Source organism: Schistocerca americana, chromosome 1, assembly GCF_021461395.2.
Source record: "Schistocerca americana isolate TAMUIC-IGC-003095 chromosome 1, iqSchAmer2.1, whole genome shotgun sequence".
Classification (NCBI taxonomy): Eukaryota; Metazoa; Arthropoda; class Insecta; order Orthoptera; family Acrididae; genus Schistocerca; species Schistocerca americana.
Genome location: NC_060119.1, coordinates 530,084,285 through 530,109,124, shown reverse-complemented (window position 1 = coordinate 530,109,124; position 24,840 = coordinate 530,084,285). Strand labels below are relative to the sequence as shown.

At 42.1% G+C, this 24,840-nt stretch overlaps 1 protein-coding gene across 2 annotated transcripts in view; it reads left to right on the top strand.

Moving 5' to 3' along the window:
- The window catches only part of LOC124605387 (phosphoenolpyruvate phosphomutase-like), a 51,294-nt gene extending 26,986 nt beyond the window's left edge, over positions 1 to 24,308 (top strand). For both annotated transcript variants that reach the window (XM_047137030.1, XM_047137039.1), the window contains exons 6-8: positions 4,407 to 4,604; positions 12,649 to 12,825; positions 24,161 to 24,308. In XM_047137030.1, coding sequence (XP_046992986.1) covers positions 4,407 to 4,604; positions 12,649 to 12,825; positions 24,161 to 24,244 — 459 coding nt within the window. In that variant the 3' untranslated portion in view covers positions 24,245 to 24,308. The remainder of the gene's footprint in view (positions 1 to 4,406; positions 4,605 to 12,648; positions 12,826 to 24,160) is intronic.
- Positions 24,309 to 24,840: the final 532 nt, after the last annotated feature.

The window sequence follows — 24,840 nt, the reverse complement described above, 5'->3', positions numbered from 1 at the left end:
GTCGCCAAGTCGAGTCGTATGCTTTACGTAAGTCAAAAAAGACAGCAATCAGGTGTTGCCATCTGGAAAAGGCTGTTCGGATGGCAGAATCAATGGACACAAGATTATCAGTGGTAGAGCGACCCTGGCAAAAGCTGCCCTGACATGCAGCCAGCAAGCCATGTGACTCCAGGACCCGACCCAACCCAACCACCAAAACACCATACATTCCAGCAGCTTACAAAGAACGGCTGATGGGCTGATAGCTATCCACATCATATCGTAGCAGTTTTGCGCCCTAAAAAAAAAAAAAAAGCTATCCACATCAAGCGGGTTTTTACCGGGTTTGAGTACCGGAATGATGGTGCTCTCCCGCCACCACAATGGAAAGACACCATCGCAGCAGATCCGGTTGAAGATGACAAGAAAATGTCGCTTGTAGTCAGATGAGAGATGTTTAGTCATCTGGCTGTGGATGCGATCAGGCTCAGGAGCTGTGTCGGAGCGATGTGCAATGGCTCCCACTCTGTAAATGGGGCGTTACAGGATTCACTGCAGTGTGTGGTGAATGAGATGACGATCCCTTCCAGCCGCCATTTGAGTGTGCGATAGGCTGGGGGGTAATTCTCCGACGCAGAGTCTCGAGAAAAGTGCTCAGCAATACGTTTGCGTCGGTACATAACTCGCCATTTATGGTAGCACCGAGCTCAGCTGTTGGGGCCTGGTATCTGAAAAGACGTTTGACCTTTGTCCAGACTTGGGAAGGTGATGTGTAGCACCCAATGGTGGAGACTTCTCTCTCCCAACACTCCTTCTTCCGTTGTTTCATAAGGTAGCAAACACGGGCACAGACCTGTTTAAAGGCTATGAGGTGTTCCAAGAAAGGGTGCCACTTATGCCGCTGTAGAGATTGCCGACGCTCCTTAATTGCTTCAGCGACTTCCAGCGACCACCAAGGGACTGCCTTATGCCTCAGGCACCCTAAAGAGCGAAGGATTGCGTTTTTTGCCGCAGAAACAATTGTGTTAGTCACCTGCTCAATCATCACATCGATGTTACCGTGTGGGATAGATTCAGCGGTGACAGCAGATGTGAAAGTTCCCCAGTCCGCCTTGTTCAAAGCCCATCTGGGCAGGCGTCCGTGTGCCTGACAAAAATGGTTCAAATGGCTCTGAGCACTATGGGACTTAACATCTGAGGTCATCAGTCCCCTAGAACTTAGAACTACTTAAACCTAACTAACCTAAGGACATCGCACACATCCATGCCCAAGGCAGGATTCGAACCTGCGACCGTAGCACCAGCGCGGTTCCGGACTGAAGCACCTAGAACCGCTCGGCCACCGCGGCCGCCTGCAAACTGATATATCAGTGGCTGAGTAACTACCATGAGCCACACTGAAATGTGTGGCAGCCCCAGTATTTAAGAGGCAGAGGTCGAATTGCAACAGTAAAGTTTCGACATCTCTGCCTTGGCCAGTAAGCATGGTACCACCCCACAATGGGTTATGGGCATTAAAATCTCCCGGTAGTAGGAAAGGTTTAGGGAATTGATCAATCAGTGCAGCTAATACATTCAGGGGTGCTGCACCACCTGGAGAAAGATATACATTGCAGAGAGTTATTTCCTGCGTCGTCCTTATTCTGACAGCCACGGCTTCAAGAAGGGTTTGAAGAGGCACATTTCACTACAGACCGAGTTTAGGACATAAATGCAAACTCCACCTGACACTCGATTATATTCGCTACGGTTCCTGTAATATCCGTTATAGCCGTGGAGAGCAGGGGTCCGCATTGCTGGGAACCAGGTTTCCTGGAGGGCAATGCAGATAGCAGGTTAAAGCTTAACAGTTGTTGTAGCTCAGCCAGGCAGTGGAAAAAAACTGCCGCATTTTACACTGGAGGATGACATTGAGAGACAGGGAAGGCATGGAACATTCAATGAGGCACTTTACGAATCAGAGTCACCTGCTTCCACCAATTTATTGCCTGAGCAGCCTATATCCGTTGTATCTGAGGGTCTGGCGAGATCTAGGTCCTCAGCAGATGCCAAAACCTCCACCCCATCCTCAGTCACAGAGTTTGTAGGTAGTGGTGGTGTTGGTGCCACCGCAATTTCCTTCATCTTAGGGGGTTTTCTTTTTGGATTTCTCTCGCAGCTCCTTGGGTTTCCTGGCTGGGAGGACTTCATTGGCTCAGTCTCTGGGACTGAGGATGAGCGTGAAGCCGTATGACCAGCTGCTTTTGGGCTCTTCAGCCACTGGCGGATGTCATCTTTCCCACTAGAAGAAGGGAATGACCCAAGGTACCCCTTCCTAGCGAGAGAAACCAAAGAAGACTTACGCTTCTCCGGCTTAGAATTGGGGATGCCAGAACTGTTGTAGCAGCGGCATAAGACGATGTCATATGCACAGGATGCAGGCGTTCAAATTCTCTCTTAGCCTCAATGGAGGTCAGTCTGTCCAGTGTCTTGTACTCCATGATTTTCCTTTGTTTCTGGAGAATCCTGCAGTTAGGCGAGCAAGGCGAATGGTGCTCTCCACAGTTGACACAGATGGGAGGCAGGGCACATGGAGTATTGGGATGTGATGGGCATTCACAATCTTGGCATGTGACACTGGAAGTACAGCAGGAAGACATATGGCTGAACTTCCAGCACTTAAAGCACTGCAGACTTTCTCGGGTAATGTATCACCCTCAAAGGCCAAGATGAAGGCACCAGTGGCAACCTGATTATCCTTCGGACCCCGGTGGACATGCCGGACGAAATGTACACCTCGCTGCTCTAAATTGGTGCACAGCTCATTGTCGGACTGCAAAAGAAGGTCTCTGTGAAATATGATACCCTGGACCGTATTTAAGTTCTTATGGGGCGTGATGGTTACAGAAACATCTCCCAGCTTTTCACAAGTGAGTAACTCCCGACTGGGCAGAGGACGCTGTTTTGATCAAGACTGACCCAGATCTCATTTTGGACAAGCCCTCCACCTCCCCGAACTTGTTCTCTAAATGCTCAACAAAAAACTGAGGTTTCATTGTCATGAAAGATTCCCCATCACCTCTCGAACATACAAGGTACTGGGGCGAATAAGATCCGCTGCCCTCCTTCACCTGACATTCCTCCCATGGTGTGGCCAGGGAGGGGAATGATTTGGGGGTCATACTTCTGTGCGTTGAATTGAGCTCGTGATCGCTTAGAGACTGCTGGTGTTTCACCATCAGCAAGAGATGATGGACTACACTTCATCGTGTGTCATCCGCCCTGATGCCACCCACTCTGACCAGGGTCCCTCCCCACGAGCGCCACCCAGCTCTAGCAAAGGCCACCTGGCAGGATGGCCATTGCCGAGAGTCTTAATGCCACAGGGGGATGGGCATCTAACCCTTGGCATACTTGGGGAGTTAACGGTGCAGGCATCAGCAGAGTGATCCCTGTGTGGTCAGGGGGCTACAACCAACAGGGTACATGGCGGCCCCACCACAATGGACTGGCTACCATGCTGGATATCAGGTGCAAAGAAGTCCATGGTCATCTTTGACGCAGAAATCGACACTGCATAGTGCACAGTGGAAAACGCACCCAGGAAGGTGTCCTCGTCCAAGAGATGGAGAATGGGCAGGACTGCAATGCGACAATGAGAAAGTGGGCTAAAGATCTCAATGCACGATGGACACGATGCACCTTGTAAGGCGCCCTTCCCCAACTGGCTTGCTCTTCTGGAAAATTTTGAAGAATGGAGGTCTTTTTTCTTTTGACAACTTCATTAATATCAGAATCTAGAAAGATTTCTTCAATAACATTTTACATTTCTTTCTGAAATACTATTCACATTTCACTTTATTACATTATTAGTGTGAGGCAGATGATACTTCTGTTACGCCATTGTTTTCCCCCCTCCCTTATTCCAAATGCAAATCAGACAAAAATGATGTGTTCTGTCCAGTTTTAAGACTGTGGGTACATTGTAGCTATCTGGTTTTATCTTCCGGATAATTTGTATTATTGCTGCTCTACTTTAAAAGAATTTTGGGTACACTGTTTTTCTACACCATTATGTGTTATAATTTTTTCACTGAGCTATTTAATTTCACTAATTTACTGTAAATTTTCTGTAATGGTGTAAAAAATTAGTCAACCTGAGTCCATAAATTATAATTTGGGTATGAATTTTAGAATGACAAATTTACTGACCAGATGTCTATGAATTGACACTTGTAACAATTTTCTGCAATAGTTCAGTAAATTTTCAAAATAATATATTTTGTCAAAACAGCATTTCATGGCATCAAAAGCACTGAGATTCAAGTTCACATAAAGCAGTTCTTCGGTCCACCTCAGAATCACTTGACAAGTCTTTCTCCATTTTATGTACAACTGTGATTTAAATGTGTAGCCCAGTTATTTAATTAAATAAATCTACATTTTAGGCCTGCAAGGACCACCAAAAAGATCCAGATTTCTGTGTTGTGGCAAGAGTTGAAGCATTTATTGCTGGATGGGGACTTGATGAAGCACTGCAAAGAGCTGAAGCCTACAAGGAAGCAGGAGCGGATGCCATTCTCATTCATAGCAAAAAGACTGATCCCTCTGATATAGAAGCGTTCATGAAGAAATGGCAAAACAAGGTATTCAGCCAGTGCAATTTATATATGCACTAGACAAGTGCAACTGATAAATATGAAAGACATACACAGCTCCCAAACCTAAACCATTCTTCCCGTTAGCAGTCAGTAGGTATACAGAAACAGGGAGCATATCTAAGAACAGATTACTGTAGTGAAATATACTTAACATTAAGCCTTTGTGTATTAATGAATGAGGCACACAGGAACATTGGGAGTAAGAGTTTTCTTGCACTATATTCCATTATGGCAACCTGTTGGCATACTCTCATGATTTCATGTTATTTGTGGAAGCCCTTATTTAATTAAATTTAACAATTTTAAAATTTAATTACTTCAATCTAGACATAGCACCATTACAGCAATAACTGAGCAATACCTTTGTACGCATACATTTATCTCTCTCATTTTTGAAATTATCTGTCAGAGTTATCTTTTCTGCATAAGTAAATGTTGTTAACTCATTACTAATATCTCCAATACACAATATACCAAATTAAAACTTGCAGCAACTTATTTATGAATAACAAACCTATTTAATTCTGTTGTCTAACATATGAGGGTTCTTGCAGAAAGTTCAAACTAACATCTTACACTTGCAGGCAGACAGACTAACAGTAGTATGTGTGGGTGTGGGAAGAATAATACTCTGCGACTTCAATGGTTAACATATCCTCTACATTCTGAAAAAGTACATAAGCAGAGCATATATGGATGGAGGATCACCATAGCGAAAATATGGCTGCAAATGGGGAAATCCATTGAGATAAGAGACTTTGAGAAAGGGCAGATTATTTTTACACAGTGTCTGTGAATGAATATCCAAAACAGTAAAGCTCGTTGAATGTTCACCTGCTACTGTTGTGAGCATCTATGGACTGTGAAACTACCTCTAGGCACTGAATGGTTGAATGTGTACAACACTTCACAGAACATGGGGTTCAGAGGCTTGTCTGCTATGTAAAATACAATAGACATTGATCTGTGCCAACTCTACGAAAAGAACACAATGTTGGTGCACGCACAAGTGTTTCAGAGCACTTCGTTCATTGTACATTTATTCACATGAAGTGCTGAGTGCTATTTATGTGGGATTTCAGATTGATTCCGTATTTCTAGATTTCCAGAAGGCTTTTGACACTGTACCACACAAGCGACTCGTAGTGAAATTGCGTGCTTATGGAATATCATCTCAGTTATGTGACTGGATCTGTGATATCCTGTCAGAGAGGTCATAGTTCGTTGTAATTGACGGAAAGTCATCGAGTAAAACAGAAGTGATTTCAGGCGTTCCCCAAGGTAGTATTATAGGCCCTTTACTGTTCCTTACCTTTATAAACGATTTGGGAGACAATCTGAGCAGCCGTCTTCGTTTGTTTGCAGATGATGCTGTTGTTCATCGACTAATAAAGTCATTAGAAGATCAAAACAAATTGCAAAATGATTTAGAAGAAATAATGGAACGGTGCGAAAAGTGGCAGTTGACCTTAAATAACGAAAAGTGTGAGGTCATCCACATGAGTGCTAAAAGGAACACGTTAAACTTTGGTTACAAGATAAATCAGTCTAATCTAAAAGCCGTAAATTCAACTAAATACCTAGGTATTACAATTACGAACAATTTAAATTGGAAGGAACACACAGAAAATGTTGTGGGGAAGGCTAACCAAAGACTTCATTTTATTGGCAGGACACTTAGAAAATGTAACAGACCTACTAAGGAGACTGCCTACACTACGCTTGCCCATACACTTTTAGAATACTGTTGCATGGTGTGGGATCCTTACCAGATAGGACTGACTGAGTACATCGAAAAAGTTCAAAGAAAGGCAGCACGTTTTGTATTATCGCGAAATATCAGAGAGAGTGTCACTGAAATGATACAGGATTTGGGATGGACATCATTAAAAGAAAGGCGTTTTCCATTGCGATGGAATCTTCTCACAAAATTCCAATCACCAACTTTCTCCTCCAAATGCAAAAATATTTTGTCGACACCGACTTACATACGAAGGAACGACCACCAAGATAAAATAAGGGAAATCAGAGCTCTTACAGAAAGATACAAGTGTTCATTCTTCCCGTGCGCTATACGAGATTGGAATAATAGAGAATTGTGAAGGTGGTTTGATGAACCTTCTGCCAGGCACTTAAATGTGATTTGCAGAGTATCCATGTAGATGTAGATGTACATTGTTGAACGCGGAGCTCCGCAGCAGACCTCTTCTACATGTTCAGATGTTGACCCAATGACATAATCAATTATGATTGCAGTGGGCATGAGGCCACCTGGGTTTGATCATCGATCTGTGGAAATGTGTTAGCTCTTTGGGTGAGTCACATTTTTGCTTCACTAGGTTGATAATTGTCTTCACAAATGCCATCATTGAGGTGAATGGTGGTTCAAAATGTGCAGCATTCCGTGGACTCAGGCTGGTGAGAGCAGTATTATGCTGTGGGAGACATTATCCTCCACTTGAATGGGACCTGTGGTAGTAATTGAAGACACACTGACAGCTGCAAACCACCTACATCCCTTCATACTTGATGTCCTCCCTGATGGCGACGTCATCTTTCAGGCGTATAATTGTCCATGTATCATAGCCAGAACTGTGCTGCTGTGATTTGAGGACATTACACTGAGCAGTTTTATTCTGCTTGTACACAAGACAGATACTTTTTCAGAATGTAGAGGATATGTTAACCATTGAAGTCGCAGAGTATTATTCTTCTCACACCCACACATATTACTGTTAATCTGTCTGCCTGCAAATGTAAGATGTTAGTTCGAACTTTCTGCAGGAACCCTCATATGTGGCAGATGTACACAGATCCCCCATTCATGAAGCTTGTGGGGTATCAGAAGACAGCTGTAATTATTAATGAAAGGTTTTGCTTACAGAGAATCATGCAGAGATATTTTTAAAGAATTAAAAATCTTGACTCTGACAGCTGTATTTATACTTTAAAGTATCTGTTTCATTAAGACTCATTGATTCTGAATAGCAAGTTCAAATTGTGAAACAAAAATAAGGATGACTTTCATATTGATGTTACACACAAAAACAATACATCAAGACAGTGATTACATAAAACAAAAGTTCTCTTCAATACATTTCCACACAATACCAATAGAACACCAGACTTTAAAACTCTTAAAAGAGAGCAAAATGATCTTCTAATGATCCACAGCTTCTCCACTCTTTATGAGTATTTGGAAAAATGCCCCAATCTGTAGGTTCTGGTTCATAATCTCTCTACTTAGTAACTTATAAATTATTTCTATTTATAACTAAATACTCTTTTCTAATGTACTCCTGTTAATTAGTGTGTATAGTGAGTGTGTATTTAACTAGAACAATGCTTACTTTAGTGCAATCAATCAAGATTTATCTTGAACTTTTCAGCTGTGTCTCTTGTGTCTATAAATATGTACATATAATTCTATTTCCTTATACTTATTACAATCAATCGCGATGTATTATAAGGAAGCTCTGGAATATAGACATAATATTACAACTTATATGTGCCTGTATTTTGTACATAGCCTATGTAAAGTTTTACACTGTCTTCTATTTTGACAAGTCCTACATCATGACTTGATAAAACGGGCGCTAAATAAACAAATTCATCACACGTACACTCCATGATAATGTAGCAGTAATTCACAAGAACAGCTGAATGTTACTTAAACATGTCTGAACAGAAATTCTTAACAAATATTACAAATTAGATTAGATGGATGAAATTTATTATATTTACATCTCCTTTTTGTGTTGTAAATAAAATCTCTTAGTTAAGAAACTGCTACAGTTGATGTCAAGTTTTCCTTGTTGAGAATGTTAGACATTTTTCTCGTCATCTGTAATCCTTGGCTACACACATTTGTATACAAACATTCATATGCAGAAATTTCTTACAGAATGTACCATATTTACTCGAATCTAAGCCGCACTCGAATCTAAGCCGCACCTGAGAAATGAAACTCGAAATCAAGGAAAAAAATTTTCCCGAATCTAAGCCGCACCTGAAATTTGAGACTCGAAATTCAAGGGGAGAGAAAAGTTTTAGGCCGCACCTCCAAATCTAAACAAAGTTGGTCCATTGTAGAGATGGGCAAACTGAAACACGTAACTGTTTCGAAACACATGAAACAGTACAATGTAATGTTTCGATACGCTGTTTCGAAACAGTGAAACAGTTTTTGTTTTGTAATCTAATAAACCTAGACATTTTATCATCTTGAATGTCTACCGTACAGCTATGTCCATATAAACACAAATGAGGTGCGAGAGCGCTAATCATATCGCAGGAAGTATGAAACTATCACTTAGGCGTCTTGGCAGTTTCGTATTTCATGCAGCAAATGCGCTGCTTTCGTGTCGTGCGACTTTCGTACTTTTCAATTGGCTGAGGACAGCCATAGCTGAAGACAGAAGAACCACCACAAACGGAACTGGAGGTGGGAGCGAACTGCAGAAACAACGGATATGGTACTGGGATTCCCACATTCCGCTAGTATGGGAATATACCCATCCTGCTAATTCCCATGCACACAAAGGGAATCATTGTGGATAATAGGCACAGTGACTATAGACTCACAAATAATGCCAAATAATTCGAATAAATAACAAAATATAACAGAAAAAATTTTGTCTTTCAAGGTGTTTCGAACCGTTACTATAAATTCACCATGCTTCCCAGCCATTCCCGTTCACCATGACACTATCAGTGATATGTCAAACAGATTGCTTGCAATTATACCTACATTAAATTTATGTATATGCATAATAACTGTCACTCTACGCCTTTTTTTTATTCAAAATGTTCTAGGCTTACTTGTGTTTCTTAATATGATTACTGTACTTGAACAGAGAAACGTATGTTATAAAAAAAGTGTAATTTAACTGAATGATTTTCAAATATTTATTATTTTGAATGTGAATAGTATGCGTTGTTTTATTGTTTGGTTAATGTTTATAAAGCAAATGTTACGCCATTTCGGAATAGGACAGTCATCTAGAAACGAAGCTTTATTTTCGGATATCTTAAGCTTCACGCTATTGCTTGTCAAAACGATTTCGACACTCTTGAAAGTGTTTCACGAAGTGGTATGTTGTGTTTCAGTACTGTTTCGTAGACTTGGCCACTGTTTCTATGTTTCGATACAGTGTATTGATATGTGGAACTGTTTCAGTGTTTCGGAACGGCTGTGGTTCACTGTTTCGAAGCAGTGGTGTTTCATTCCGCCCCTGTCTCGGATATCCAGACCAGATTCGATCTTGAGCCACACACAGAAACTGTATCGTTGTTTCAAAATAAGGCTGTTTCAGTCCACCTGTGCTTGGAACAGACTGATTGTATCGAAACAGTGATGTTTCATTCCGCTCTGTGTCGGACGAGATTCGGGCTCGGCACAGGTACTGAAACACAACATACCACTTCGTGAAACACTTTCAAGAGTGTCGAAATTGTTTTGAAAAGCAATAGCATGAAGCTTAAGATATCTGAAAATAAAGCTTCGTTTCTAGACGACTGTCCTATTCCGAAATAGCGTAACATTTGCTTTATAAACATTAACCAAACAATAAAACAACGCATACTATTCACATTCAAAATAATAAATATTTGAAAATCATTCAGTTAAATTACACTTTTTTTAATAACATACATTTCTCTGTTCAAGTACAGTAATCATATTAAGAAACGCAAGTAAGCCTAGAACATTTTGAATAAAAAAAAGGCGTAGAGTGACAGTTATTATACATATACATAAATTTAATGTAGGCATAATTGCAAGCATCTGTTTGACATATCACTGATAGTGTAATGGTGAATGGGAAGAGCTGGGAAGCATGGTGAATTTATAGTAACGGTTCGAAACACCTTGAAAGACAAAATTTTTTCTGTTATATTTTGTTATTTATTCGAATTATTTGGCATTATTTGTGAGTCTATAGTCACTGTGCCTATTATCCACAATGATTCCCTTTGTGTGCATGGGAATTAGCAGGATGGGTATATTCCCATACTAGCGGAATGTGGGAATCCCAGTACCATATCCGTTGTTTCTGCAGTTCGCTCCCACCTCCAGTTCCGTTTGTGGTGGTTCTTCTGTCTTCAGCTATGGCTGTCCTCAGCCAATTGAAAAGTATGAAAGTCGCACAACACGAAAGCAGCGCATTTGCTGCATGAAATACGAAACTGCCAAGACGCCTAAGTGATAGTTTCATACTTCCTGCGATATGATTAGCGCTCTCGCACCTCATTTGTGTTTATATGGACATAGCTGTACGGTAGACATTCAAGATGATAAAATGTCTAGGTTTATTAGATTACAAAACACAAACTGTTTCACTGTTTCGAAACAGCGTATCGAAACATTACATTGTACTGTTTCATTTGTTTCGAAACAGTTACGTGTTTCAGTTTGCCCATCTCTACTGTTTCGATGCAATCAGTCCGTTCCAAGCACAGGTGGATTGAACAGCCTTATTTTGAAACAACGATACAGTTTCTGTGTCTGGCTCGAGATCGAATCTGGTCCGGATATCCGAGACAGGGGCGGAATGAAACACCACTGTTTCGAAACAGTGAACCACAGCCGTTCTGAAACACTGAAACAGTTCCACGTATCGATACACTGTATCGAAACATAGAAACAGTGGCCAAGTCTAGTCCATTGTAATATGAAACACAATTTAGGTCGAATGAATGACGATACAGCTACAGTTGTTTGGTTCGAGTCGTAAGTTTAGCAGTTAGCTTTACCAGGTAGCCATTGCTATGCATCAGGCGCTTCATCTGTATTGATATGGGTACCCTTCCTTTTTCGCGTGCTTCGTCTGGTTTGAATTGATTGCTTATTTTTCTTTGATCTGATAAGTGCCGTTCTCTTTGTTATACGTGTTTACGTCACTCTAAGCTGAAAATGCGTTACTGTGCTGTGTCATGCATTGTTTGTCGCATTCTGATAATGAGTGTTTACGACCTGTCGCCGCTCGCGGTATGGCTTGCTCTTGTGCACGCTACCGCTGCTTTTTTAAGGAATCGTCTTATTGGCGAAACAATGGCAAGCGGCTGCTATTTGCTGTTACTTACAATACTGCTTTCTTTGATAATGATCAACAAGAACCAAATAATAGACTGCATATGATAGAAGATGTTCTGAACGAGAGTTTAGCGGAAATTTTTCTCCATTTGAAAATCTTTGCAGACGCCTCTTTAGTACATTAAATTCTGCACAGAGCTTAGAGTCATCTTAGATTTCAAAATCTAGTCAATTGCCGTGCTTCATTTCAGACTGTATCACTATGAGGCATAAGAATAATACGAATATAAACACGACATGATATGTATATTCTTCCGCCTTTGCTGTTGTCTCACTCTAGTTTCGTAGTTTATTAGGCAGACAGGATTTAAATGAGATAGCAGCAAACACGAAAGAATACATGGCAAAATGTTTATATTTGTATTATTCTTATGGTAAATAGAATACTGCATGTGATTCACAATTCATAATAGTTCCTATTAGCAACCATCTCTTCTCACAGATAGCAAAAAAATTCAGAAATCAGAATGTAGAGTTGGCCATATTGACAAACATACCAAACAGTTTTGCCAGTCAGATTTTCGTAGTACATTGAAATGCTGCTGCATTCGAAGATGAACAAAACGGAATTTGTATTTACTTCGTTGGATAATGTATGAAAATGCAGTGGTCGAAACTCGTGGCGGAGAAAAAAAGCTTGTCTTCCAACTTTTTTTAAAAATTTATTTACTGACGCAGAGGTTTTGGCGCCAGTATTTATCTTTGTGCCTGCAAAGCATGCCTGTGTAGCGCTACATATATTCGACGGCAGAAGTTAGTTTTGGCGGCACCTACCAACATTTTTCAGAACTTCTGTTACTTTGCACTCGATTCTAAGCCGCAGGCGGTTTTTTGGATTACAAAAACCGGAAAAAAGTGCGGCTTAGATTCGAGTAAATATGGTAATATCTTCTACTTAAAAAAGCAAAGGATGATAGTGATTACAGAAATTTTCAGGGTCCTGTTGTAATTGTACCAACCAAATACTATACAACCCCAACAAAGAAGTTTGAAGAAATGGGAATCTCAACAGTAATATGGGCTAACCATAATTTGAGGGCATCAGTGCAAGCAATGCAAAGTACTAGCAAACAAATTTTTGAAGAAAAATCACTGGCTGGTGTGGAAAAGAAGGTAACATGATCTTTCAAATACTGTTAAAAATAATAATTCGGAACCACACATGTAAAAATATGCATTTTACATATTTCAAGTTATATGCAATACTTAATAAATGAATTTCATAATCTGAAGTGTCATGCAAACATAGCCCCTACTAACGGACCATGAAGTGGGCATCATCACTGGTAAGTGGTATATGCAAATGGAGAATATTTTTTTAAATTTCTTCACTTAATTAACTAACTAACCTTTCCCTGTGGCTTTGCTGACATGCACATTCAATACATACATTGCATGTCTCCTCTACCTCCTCCCTTTCCCAGTTCTCCTCTTCCTCCTCCTCATGGTCCATTTATTCCTCACCCCCCCTTACTCTCTCTGCTTATCTCTCACTCCCCCTCTTTGCCTATCTCTTACTCTCACCCTTTCTGTTCATCCCTCTGCCCTGTCTCTCTCTCTGCCCATCTACATCTACATACATACTCTGCAAAGCAATGTATAGTGTGTGGTGGAGGGTACCTGTACCACTACTAGTCATTTCCCTTCCTGTTCCACTCACAAATGGAATGAGGAAAAATGGACTGTCTAAATGCTTCGACACAAGTCCTAATTTCTTTTCTGTTATCTACATGGTCCTCATGGTTTATTTTTGGGGGGAGGGGAGGGGGGAGGAGTAGAATGGTTCTGCAGTCAGCTTCAAATGATGATCTTTTTAAATTTTCTTGGTTGTGTTGCTCAAAAAGAACATTGTATTCCCTCCAAGGATTACCATTTCAGTTCCCAAAGTATCTCCAGAATACTTGCACATTGTTTATACAAATGAAATGACACAATTTCAGAGATTTTCCTGGTCTCATACAGTCCATATACATCTAAATAACTTGCATGTTGTTTGAAAGGCTTCATAAATAGATGTCTCTGACGCATCATGAATATCTGGTGGCCATAAAAAATATGTAATAACGAGCTCTGGTGAATAACAAACCAGATACCTATAGAAGACCGGATACCAGTGAGAAAGTGGGGGTGGCTGGAGCACACATTGAGAAAACCACTTGGACCATCAAGAAAAAAGCATTGGAATGGAATCCCCAGGGAACAAAGAAGAGAGGAAGACCCAGGGGCACATAGAAAAGGACAGTGGAAGGGGAAGCAAAAAGAGCTGGCAAGATCTGGGAAGAACTGTGGCAAATGGCCAAAGACAGAGACAGATGGCGAGTTCTCCTGGATGTCCTATGCCCCCATAGCGGCCAAACGAATTAAGTCAAGTCCAGAAAGTCATGTTGTTTGAACCCACTGGTAATGAACCAAGCAGCACACAATGTCTTCCCTTGCTTTGATGTCTTCCTTTAATCTGACCTGGTGGGTGTCGGAACCACTCGAGCAGCACTCAAAAATGGGTCACATTAGTGTCCCATATGCAGTCTCCTTTACAAATGGACCAACTCTCCTAAAATTCTCCCAATAAACCCAAGTTGACCATTCACCTTCCCTACTACAGTCCTTCCATGCTCGTTGCATTTCACATCACTCTGCAATGTTACCCTACATATTCAAGTGATGTGACTGTTTCAATCAGCACTCTATTAACGCTGAATTCGAGCACTGTGGGGTTGTTCTTTCCACTCATCTGCATTAACTTACATTTTTCTACATCTAGTGCCAGTTGCCATTTATCACAACAACCATAAATTTTGTTTAAGTGATCTTGCAGCATCCTACAGTCACTCAATGACATCAGGTTCTTGTACACCACAGCATCGCCAGCAAACAGCAGCAGACTGCTGCTTGCCCTGTCCATCAGATCATTTATGAATATAGAGAATAATAGCAGTTCTATCACACTTCCCTGGCCACTCTGACATTGCCCTTGTCTCTGATAAACACTCACCATTGAGGACAATGTACTGGGCTCTATTACATAAAAAGCCTTAGAGCCACTTCCATATCTGGGAATCTATGTAGTATGCTCATACCTCCATTAACAGTCTGCAGTGGGACTCCACATTAAATGCTTTTCAGAAATCTAGCAATACGGAATCTGTCTTTAGCCCTTTATCCATAGTTTATAGGATATCATGTGAGAACAGGGAAAGCTGGGTTTTTGCATGAGTTATTCTGATTTGTGGATAAAAAGCTTTTTCATCTCAATGAAATTTATTATACTCAAACAAGAATATGTTCGAGAATTCTGCAGCAAACTGATGTTAAGGATATTGGTCTGTAATTTTGCGGGTCTGTTCTTTTGCCCTTCTTATAGACAAGAGTCACTTGCACTTTTTTCCAGTCACTAAGGATTTCATGCTGTGCAAGAGATTCATGACAAATGCAAGCTTAGTAAGGGGCCAATGCCATAGGGTACTCTTTGCAGAACTGAATTCGGATCCCCTTTGGACATGGCGATGTATTTGTTTTCAATTCTTTCAGTTGAATCTCTATTCCATGGGTGCCTATTACTATGCCCTCCTTAAAAGAGTCTATGTGTTGGTCAAATGATGGTACATTTGTACAATTCTCCTGTGTGAAAGATTTCTTACACTGAAATTTAAAACTCCAGCTTTCCTTTTGTCATCTCCTCCTGCCACCTACCTGCCCATCTACTCCTTCTCCTCCAGTCTCTCTGTCCATCTTCGCCTCCTGCCCCAGCCTCTGCATTTCTCCTCTTCCCTACACTACCTCCCCACTTCACCCCATTCATCTCGTCCTCATCTTCCTATCCATCACCTCATCCACTTTCCTCATCCACTTTCTTGTGTCCCTCCCCCTGACCATTCCCTCCTACTCTCTGTCCATTCCCCCTGACCCATCCTCTTACTGTTTATGGCTTCCTGCCCCCCCCCCCCCCCTCTTGCTCCCTCTCTTTCTCAATCCCCTCATCTATCCATCCCAATCTTCAATAGCCATGCCTATCAGCACGTGTAGCCCCTGCAAAGCTGGTCAATAAGGTAGGCCTATACTCTTTCTGCACAACACACCTGTCGTGCAGGGCAGCCTATGTGTAAGTGCTGGAAAATACGTTTTCGCCATATCTCCACCCCTAATGCAACTACAAGGTTGCAGACTCTAAAGTTTTGATTCTCTTAATGTCTTCAGTTTGTGTGCCAAATATGTTTGAAATCGATAAAGGGGTTTGAGAGGAGATCCCAGACATACATTCACTCCAATTATTTTACTTGCAGCTTAATACTTCGAATGTGAGAATTTGTTGTACAGAAGTATTTGGATAATATTTTTAGAAACACCTTTTACAGTTATGTCCTGAGTAAATTTTATACATATCTCAAGTCCGATTTTTACTTTGCATGAACAAATATCTCCTAAGTTACTCACTAGCATGTAAGTGCATTGTTTGTAACCCGAAAACATTATTTGCCTATTTATACTGTTATTTTTGAATTGTCCTTTCTTTTGAGGACAAAATAATGTGCACGAAATCAATGCAGTGATTGAAGTCATGAAGTGATATTTTCCTGTTTGAACACAACTGTGCTGGTTTGTGCACTTTATGTGAACAAAGTGAACATAAGTCGATTTTCTACATTCCTTGCTCTCTTCACTTTCACTAAATGATGATGATCAAATAAGATGCTGACTAAGTTTTTAAGGATATCAACCTGCTAAGGTCATCATTCTCCTATTCATCTCCCAGGACAGAAGCAATGTGTACCATCTGTCTGCATCCAGAGTAGATTCTGTGCACACATGTGAAAAAGTGTTCTAAATGTTTGCATAGCATGTATCTGTGGAGAACTATTCACCTAATGAGATGTGGGAAACTGTCTAAAAACCATACCCAGACTGACCAGCACACAGACCCTCATTGTTAATCTACCAGACAAATTCAATTTGGGGCCAGCTTAGCTTCCCATCTCTGAAGTAGTCACATTAACATGTGCAGCTATCTGTTTGGTTGGTTGAATGATTAAAGGAACCAAACTACAAGGTCATTAGTCTCTCCTACCTGGAACAGGCAAGTCAACAAAACTGCATCCCAAAGATGACACTAGTCCACAAAACCCAAAGAAACAAAACCCCAAGGTGTACCAAAGGTCAATGAAGTCTAGAGAAAGCAACAAGGAAGAAGAAAAGGGGAGAAACATAGAAAGAGGGGGGGAGGGGGAGGTGCCCCAACCAGGAGCAGCTGGAGAACCCCACATGCAGGAAGTGCGATGGGGTACATACTTTCCACAACTTATCAGAGGCACATCCCACCCAACAACACCCAGAAAAGACTAGTGACATTGAAAGAGTGAAAGAAGCACAGGAAAACAGAAGAGCACCAACTCAAACAGAATATGCAACAATGGGGAATAAGAGCAAGAGAGTAGGCAGGGTAATGGCTGGGGTGAACCACAAAGCCCAGACAGCCACTGCCTATTGGAAGCGGAGTGACAAAAGGGCATTCTGCCAACCCCTCAATGGGCCAATAAGGCTGAGGTGCACTTCCTTAGAGAGAATGATAAAAAAACCCTTCATGAATGAACCATAAAACCAGGTCAGCTGGAGAGGTATCATCTGCTAGCACTAGGGGTACCGAGTCAGGAAGATTAATGGCTGGACAGTCCTGACAAATGTGAACCAATGCCAAATGGGCACCATGATGATAACAGAGCCAAGAATGGCTGATGTGGAGCTGCCAAGGGACTATAAAGTCCTTGAGACAGGCCCACATGGAGGACCTGCACAAATTTGTGCTCTCCTTTATTGGCTGTAGTTTGTTCGGTCAAGTCAGAGTATGCCATTCCATATACCAAATCCTTAGAACTAGATGGTGTAATACTGATCAGATACCAATCTCAAGCTGTGGCTTGCCAATAGCCAATTTAGCCAGCATGCCAGGGAGTTCATTCACTGGCATCCCAATGTGGTCTGGGGTCCAGACAAAGACCACCAAGCTTCCACATTGTTCGAGGGCAAAAATGTGATCCTAGAGAGTCAGGACCAAGGGATGGCAAGGGTAACTGGTTAAGAGCTTGTAAACTTCTTGAAGAGTCGTTTCAAATGAGGAAGAACTCACTGGTGCAGGAATGGATGTGCTCAAGAGCACAAGATGTCTACCAACTCTACAGTGAAAACACTGCAGCCATCTGGTAAGGAGCAGAGATAATTACATCCCCCATAAACAAAAGCAAAGCCCGTGTAACTTATGATCTTTGAGCCACCAGTATAGGCTACTTCCGAACCCCAAAACGCACCAACAATGGGGAAGAATTGGCTATGCAGGGTCTCAGGATCACTCAAGTCTTTCAGACCTTGTGATAGGTGAAGACAGAGCTGTGGACATGGTACACACCATGAAAGTGTGCTTGTGCAGGCCTGGAGGTGAGGTGGTAGAGGGGGAAAATTGGACTTCTGAAAAAAAGGACCAGATGCAGATGGCAATCTTAACCCCAGACCTGGGCTGCCATTACAGGAGGTGAATCTCCATATGTGGAAAGAAGATACAGTGGTTCAGGTGCTCTGAGGAGCAGTGGTTGTGTAAAGTGTAAACAATCAACTGTTTTGGTGCAGAACCAACAATAATGGAACCCCTGTCTCCACCAGAAGGCTGATCGTTGGGATAGTCTTGACAGCACCAGTTGCCAATCATAACCCACAGTGGTGTATGGGGTCAGGCATCTGAAATGTCAAAGGTGATGCAAAGCTGTGTGTTAATCTAGATGGGAGTGGACCACCACTTTGTAGAGCAGTAGCAGAGTAGAGCAGTCCACACCCATCTATGTTGCTGAGGCATCACTGAGTGTTGAGGTGCAACTAACATGCCTGCTTTAGTGGATAAAGATGGGGAAGCCACATCAACCGGACATCAAAGTCTAGTCCTGGAAAACAATAAGAGTCCACCACATTGGAGGACTCACCATCAAGATACAGATCTGGATGGGGATGGACTGTAAGGTGACGACAGAAATGCATAAAACAGGTCTTGGCAGCCAAGAACCCATGATTGCACTCTGTGTATAGCTCCCTGCAATCTACTTTCAGCGACACCCATTATGAACACATAAATAAACGCAAAAATCATCAGCATACAAAGAGGATAAAACTATAGGCCTCACAGCCATCACCAGACCATTGATAGCCAGTAAAAAGAGAGGGACACTCAAAACAGGATCCTGTGAAACCGCATTCTCTTGTGTATGGGAGGTGCTATGGGAGGCTTCAACCTGTACCTGAAAAGTGTACCATGAAAGTTCTGTATAAAATTGGGGGCTGGCCACAGAGGCCCCACTCATCTGAGGTGGCCAGGATGTGGTGGCCCCCATAGGATATCATGAACTTTATGAAGAACAAAGAAGACTGTGACACAGTGTTAAATCCAGGCAAAATCTATTTGCATAGCTGACTCCAGGTGGACAAAATTATATGCAGTTGAGTGGTCTTGGCAAAAACTGCCCTGGGTCAAAACCAAAAGGTCTCAGGAATCATGCATCCAATATGGCGTTAGACTAACCACAGTTTCAAGTACCTTGCAGAGGGCTGGTTAAACTGATCAGACAACAGCTATCCATCTGAAGAAGCAATTTATTCGATTTTGAAACTAAAATTATAGCACTTTCTAGCCACCGAGAAGGTAATTCCCCCGTCACTTCAGAGACCGTTAAAAAGAACAAATATAAGAGTTTGGCTAGCCGCTGATTAGTGATGAAGCATTTGATTGTCTTCCCAGTCCAGTCCAGCAGCTGTGTTGGTTTAGAGAGCAAGGGCACTGAATTCCCACTCACTAAATGGGCATTATAAGGCTCCAGGGGATGGGAACAAATATACAAGGAATCATTCCAGAGAGAGTGTGAGAAGATGGACAGCAAGCAGATAGTGGACCGAAGCTAAAGCATGGGCGAAATGGCTCACAAAATGCTCAGTGATAAGAGTCTGCGCTGGTGAGGATAGCACCATTCAGAGAAATTCATGGTACACCTGTAAGAGGACGGCAGCCAAATATGAACTTGATCTTTGCTCAAACTTGCAAAGAGGGAGCATGCTGCTCTATGGCATCCCCAAAAAATCCATTTCTGGCATTTAAGAAGGTATGGGCCCAAGAACAGAGATGTTTAGTGGCCAGGAGTTTGTCAAGAGATGCATGCTATTTGCGCAATGGAGGGTACAATGGTGTTCTTTAATAATCACAGCATTAGGGAAAACCCGAGGAAGAGTAAATCACTGAAGCAGCTACTGAAAGGATGGCATTAGTCGAACTCCATGCAGACTCATCAGTGCTATCATGTGATGGAGCCATTGGGATGTCAGCCAAAGTGAAGGCATCCCAATCTGCATTAATAAAGGCCAACCAGGTAGGGTGTCCAGCCAAGTGATCCTGAAGAGACGGTAAGGTGATTGGAAAATGATTGGTTCACACAAATCATCATGAAATGCTCATTGAACATAGGGAAAGAATTCAGGGCTACAGATGAAAGATCTATGGCTCAGAAAGTGTCTTGTGCCACACTAAAGGATGTGGGAGCTCCAGTACTGATGTGGTGCAGAGACCAAGCCCTACAGCAGGTCTTCAAAAACCCTACCCTAGGTCAGTGATTGCAGTGCCACCCCACAAAGGATTCTGAGCATTAAAATCCCCAGGGTGAAAGGAACCTTTTGAAGGAGGTATAGGAAGCCCAGTCCTGGGGGAGATACAGATTTCATATCATTATCACAGAGTTTATTGGATCTGAATGGCTGCCACTTCCAGCGCAGTATCAAGTGGAACCCTGGAGCTAAAAATGTCCATGCTGACCACCACCAAAGCCTCAGAAAGGGCCAAACCAGTTCAGGCAGACGGCTTGGGAACAACAAAGCATTGGCAAATAAGTATCCATGAAATGAGATTCCTGCAATATAACATGAGCTACAGAATACAGAGAAAGAAGAGACTACTATTCCAGAAGGTGATGATAGTAATTATTACAGTTTCATTGAAGAAGAGTAGTTCAAGAATCTGTATGGGCATCAAACAGGCCTGAATTGATGATTGTGCTGAGTCCGCATCCCTCACTGGTACGGATGTAGTGACATCCATGAACATAAGATAGGACCCAGATTGAGAAGGAGGGGATGACACCCCCCTGAGATATCGGGAGCAGGGTGTGGCCTCATCCTGAGACTTACCCATCATCTCCACCACCACCACCTCCTCCTCCTCCTCCTCCTCCTCCTCCTCCTCCTCATTGCGAGAGGTGGTGTAGTTGGAAAGAGAGCAAGATGTAGCAACATCAGGATCAGAAAGAGAACGAGTAGCCTTGAAGCATACAGGGTGTGGGTCCCGGATCAGACTCAAACTAATTGACTTCTTGTCCTGGAGACACCAGGGAGGTGGGGGGGGGGGGGCTCCTTGAGCGAGCCCCCATTGCTGGCACGTGCCAGAGAAGAGAATTTCTTCTCCAGCAGAGGGGAAGGAGCAATTCTGTGAGGTGAAGGACTGAGAACTTCGAAGGAGGAGGAAAGGGAACTGGGATAGGACAATAGGACGTAGGTATGGAGGGAGGGGGAGGGTGGAGGAAAGGGAAGAGGAACTAAGGTAAGGAGGGAAGTGGAGGTGGGAAGGGCAGAGGAACGAAGGTAAGGTGGGAGGGGGAGGAGGAAAGGGAAGAGGACCAAAGGTAAGGAGGGAGGGAGAGAGAGGGGGGGGAGGAGGAGGAGGAGGAGGAGGGGGGGGAGGGGAAAGAACGCAACAAAGGCAAAGGTAAAAATGTTAAAAATACCAGGTGGAGAGTCAAATTTTTCAGGACTCAGGATAGGATGGGTGAGAATTTGGAAATTCTGAATAATCTTTTCCTTTATGTAGAATGTGCAATCTAGCCAGTGAGGATAGTGTGGACCAGAACAGTTCTCACACTTTGGTGGTGGGGTGCAAGGACTCTTCACATGGAGAGGTCAGTGACAGTCCCTGCAAATGGGATTTGCTTCACATCACAAAGCGTGATCAAAATGAAGTTACCAGAAACAGCTTATAGGAGGGGAGTATAGTGTTTCACGTTGCAATAGTAAACCATAACTGACATTTTCTAGAAGGGTAACCCCTCAAAAGCCAGGATGAAATTCCAGTATCAATGCCATTGTCCTTAGAACCTCTCTGGACTCGGCAGAAGAAATGAATGCAACACCATGCCAGATTAGTCCTGAGTTCCTCATCAGATTGCAGGAGGAGGTCCCTGTGGAAAACAATGCCCATAGGTATGGGTTGGTACGGAGTAACTATCACCAGGACATCTCCTAAATGCTCACAAGCACAGAGGGAAGACGACTGACTGCCAGAAGAGGTTTTAACCAGTAGGGAAACCGATTACATCTTGCTTAAATGAATCAATTTCAGCAAACTTATTTTTGATGTGTTCTAAAAAAAAGAGTGGTTTGATAGTGGTGAAAATCTCACCATCCTCACCATCTATCCTGGAACAAATAAAGTAAAACAGAGAAAGTATTTCGCCTCTACCCGGTAGAACTGGCCCTCCTCCAAGAGGGTGGCCATCGATGGGACGGCCAAGGATGCAAAAGTAGGAGTGGAGAGAGAACCTTTCCTGTCTGAAGAGACAGCCACAGATAAGGGGCCACAAATATGTTCAGAGCATCCAGCCTGATACCACCCACTCTGGCCAGGGGCTCACCCTGAGGGTTCCACCCACCCTGGTATGGTGATCATTGCTGGGAATTTCAATGCCTCAAAAAGATGAACACCCAGTCCCAGGCACACACAATTGGTGACAAGTCAGGTACAAGAAGTGTGAACCCTGTGTTGTGAAAGGGATCAGCCATGTGAGTACATAACAGTCCCACCATATGGACTGGCTACCATGCTGGCGACCTAAAAAGTGGGTGAGGTGGTGGGGGGGTGCAAGGTGGAGACGCTAGGAAGAAAGTTCTTCCCCACATATGAATTTAGAAAGGGAAGTCAAACCCCAAGGTGGGGAAAAAAGAAGAAGAAGAAGAAGGGAAACGACGAGAGGGGGGGGGGGGGGGGGGGGACAGAAGACAGAGAAGGAATAAGGAATAGTGGAGCCAAGGGAACAGATGGGTCATCACAAGGGGAAACACAGAGAGAAACAGGGAAGTACAAGAGGGATGAGATTCAAAAGACAGGGTGAATATGAGGAAGGGAATGCTGTCCAGAAAACAAGAAAGCCTGCAATAGCTTGAGGCCCTATGTTCATCACACACACACACACCCATGAAAGAGCTGTGGTCCCCTTGGGCCACCCCCTATGGCTAGCAAGGCATGCATCTAACATGATCTAGTCTACCACTTCTGCCTTACTAGTTCAACATCTAATGTACACATATTTATCAGCTGCCTCATTTCTTCAACATAAGCTTCTTTTCATTATTTATGCAATCATACTGAATAAAATCACCTTTCTTTCTTCATTCTAAGTTGAAAAAATCCCAATGTGAATCCTCTGTTATTTCTCCCTCAGAACCAGGTCACCATATTAATATGCACCTATCTGCTTGGTTCAGCTTTAGCTAATATGGTCTGGATACATGGAAAATGCTGTTTGTGTATCATAGTGCCATTCATTAAATGTAACACAGCTGCTGAAATAAATGATTTTTTAACTCATTACTGAACTGTGTACTGCCAGTTACATCTTTTTGTCAAAAAGTGTGAGAATATACTGCACTGATTATAATCAATAACATAGTAAGGACAAATAGGAAAAAGAGTTGGTTATTTCAGCATATTTAGCCTGGTAACTGGTACCTTTGCATGTCAACATTACAGTTTGAAGGAGTAATGATAGTCACATAATGTTACTACAAGCAAGTACTTTATCCACAAGATGAAACTTCTGAAATGTCACCCATGTACATGAATATGTTAACTGATTTAGTAATTTTCTTGACTTACAACAGTGGAATAAATTTAAATTCCTAGTTAATTTACTAGTACAAATAGTCAAATTTAAGCTATGCCTGGCTTCCATAAAATGCGCTACACAAATCTTTCCTCTGTCTATTTGTGAAGATATTGATGTTAACAGACCATGTAAGACCTATCATAAATACTACTCAATAACACGTAATATTGGGTGATCAAAAAGTCAGTATAAATTTGAAAACGTAATAAGCCACAGAATAATACGATATTGAAATTATAAAATGTTAATTGTATTGTGATATTTGAGTCATAAGATACTGTTTTTACTTAGCAAAATCCCAGAAGGCTTTTATCCAGAATATTATGATTTTTCACTGTGCTAAAATGTCAATCCAGATGTGTAACTCATAAAACATACAGATTTATTACTTTAGAGATAATCTTGAACAAACACAATTACAAGAACAACACAAATTATCATGAGCAACAATAAAAAACTAATATGAATGTTTAGTAGTTAATACAACTATCACTTTTCAGATTGTTCCAGTCAAAGAAGTGTTCAGACTACAGCACGACAGTGAACTAAAAGCTGCTGAAGATCGTTACCTGCCAAAGAAATAGGTTCAAACAACACTTATGTAAAAAATTAAGTGTGCAATAAAGAAAATGATACAAGTCAAACTCACTTATTTGCTTACTTTGTATGGGCATCCTGTAGCAAAGTAACAAAGTGTATGTGTGTGTGTCTATATATATATCATCATATTTGCAAGGAAAGAAGGCTAAGGAGAATGTGCTAACATGCTCTGCCTCTCAAACCATAAAGCATATCAAAACAAGATGGCTATTCAGTTGAGCTTAAAAAGCAGTTTGTTGTATTACATTTTTAATGAGAACTTCAATTCAGCTTCAGCATACTATGATGTATTAGGCATCTAATTCTATGTGCTGTTTGACATTTTCCTGACAATAACTGCTCCTATGGTTCATGGATATCGCTGCAGAGTGAAAATCTCATTCTGGAAAACTCCCCCAGGCTGTGGCTAAGCCATGTCTCCGCAATATCCTTTCTTTCAGGAGTGCTAGTTCTGCAAGGTTCGCAGGAGAGCTTCTGTAAAGTTTGGAAGGTAGGAGACGAGATCCTGGCAGAAGTAAAGCTGTGAGTACCGGGCGTGAGTCGTGCTTCGGTAGCTCAGATGGTAGAGCACTTGCCCGCG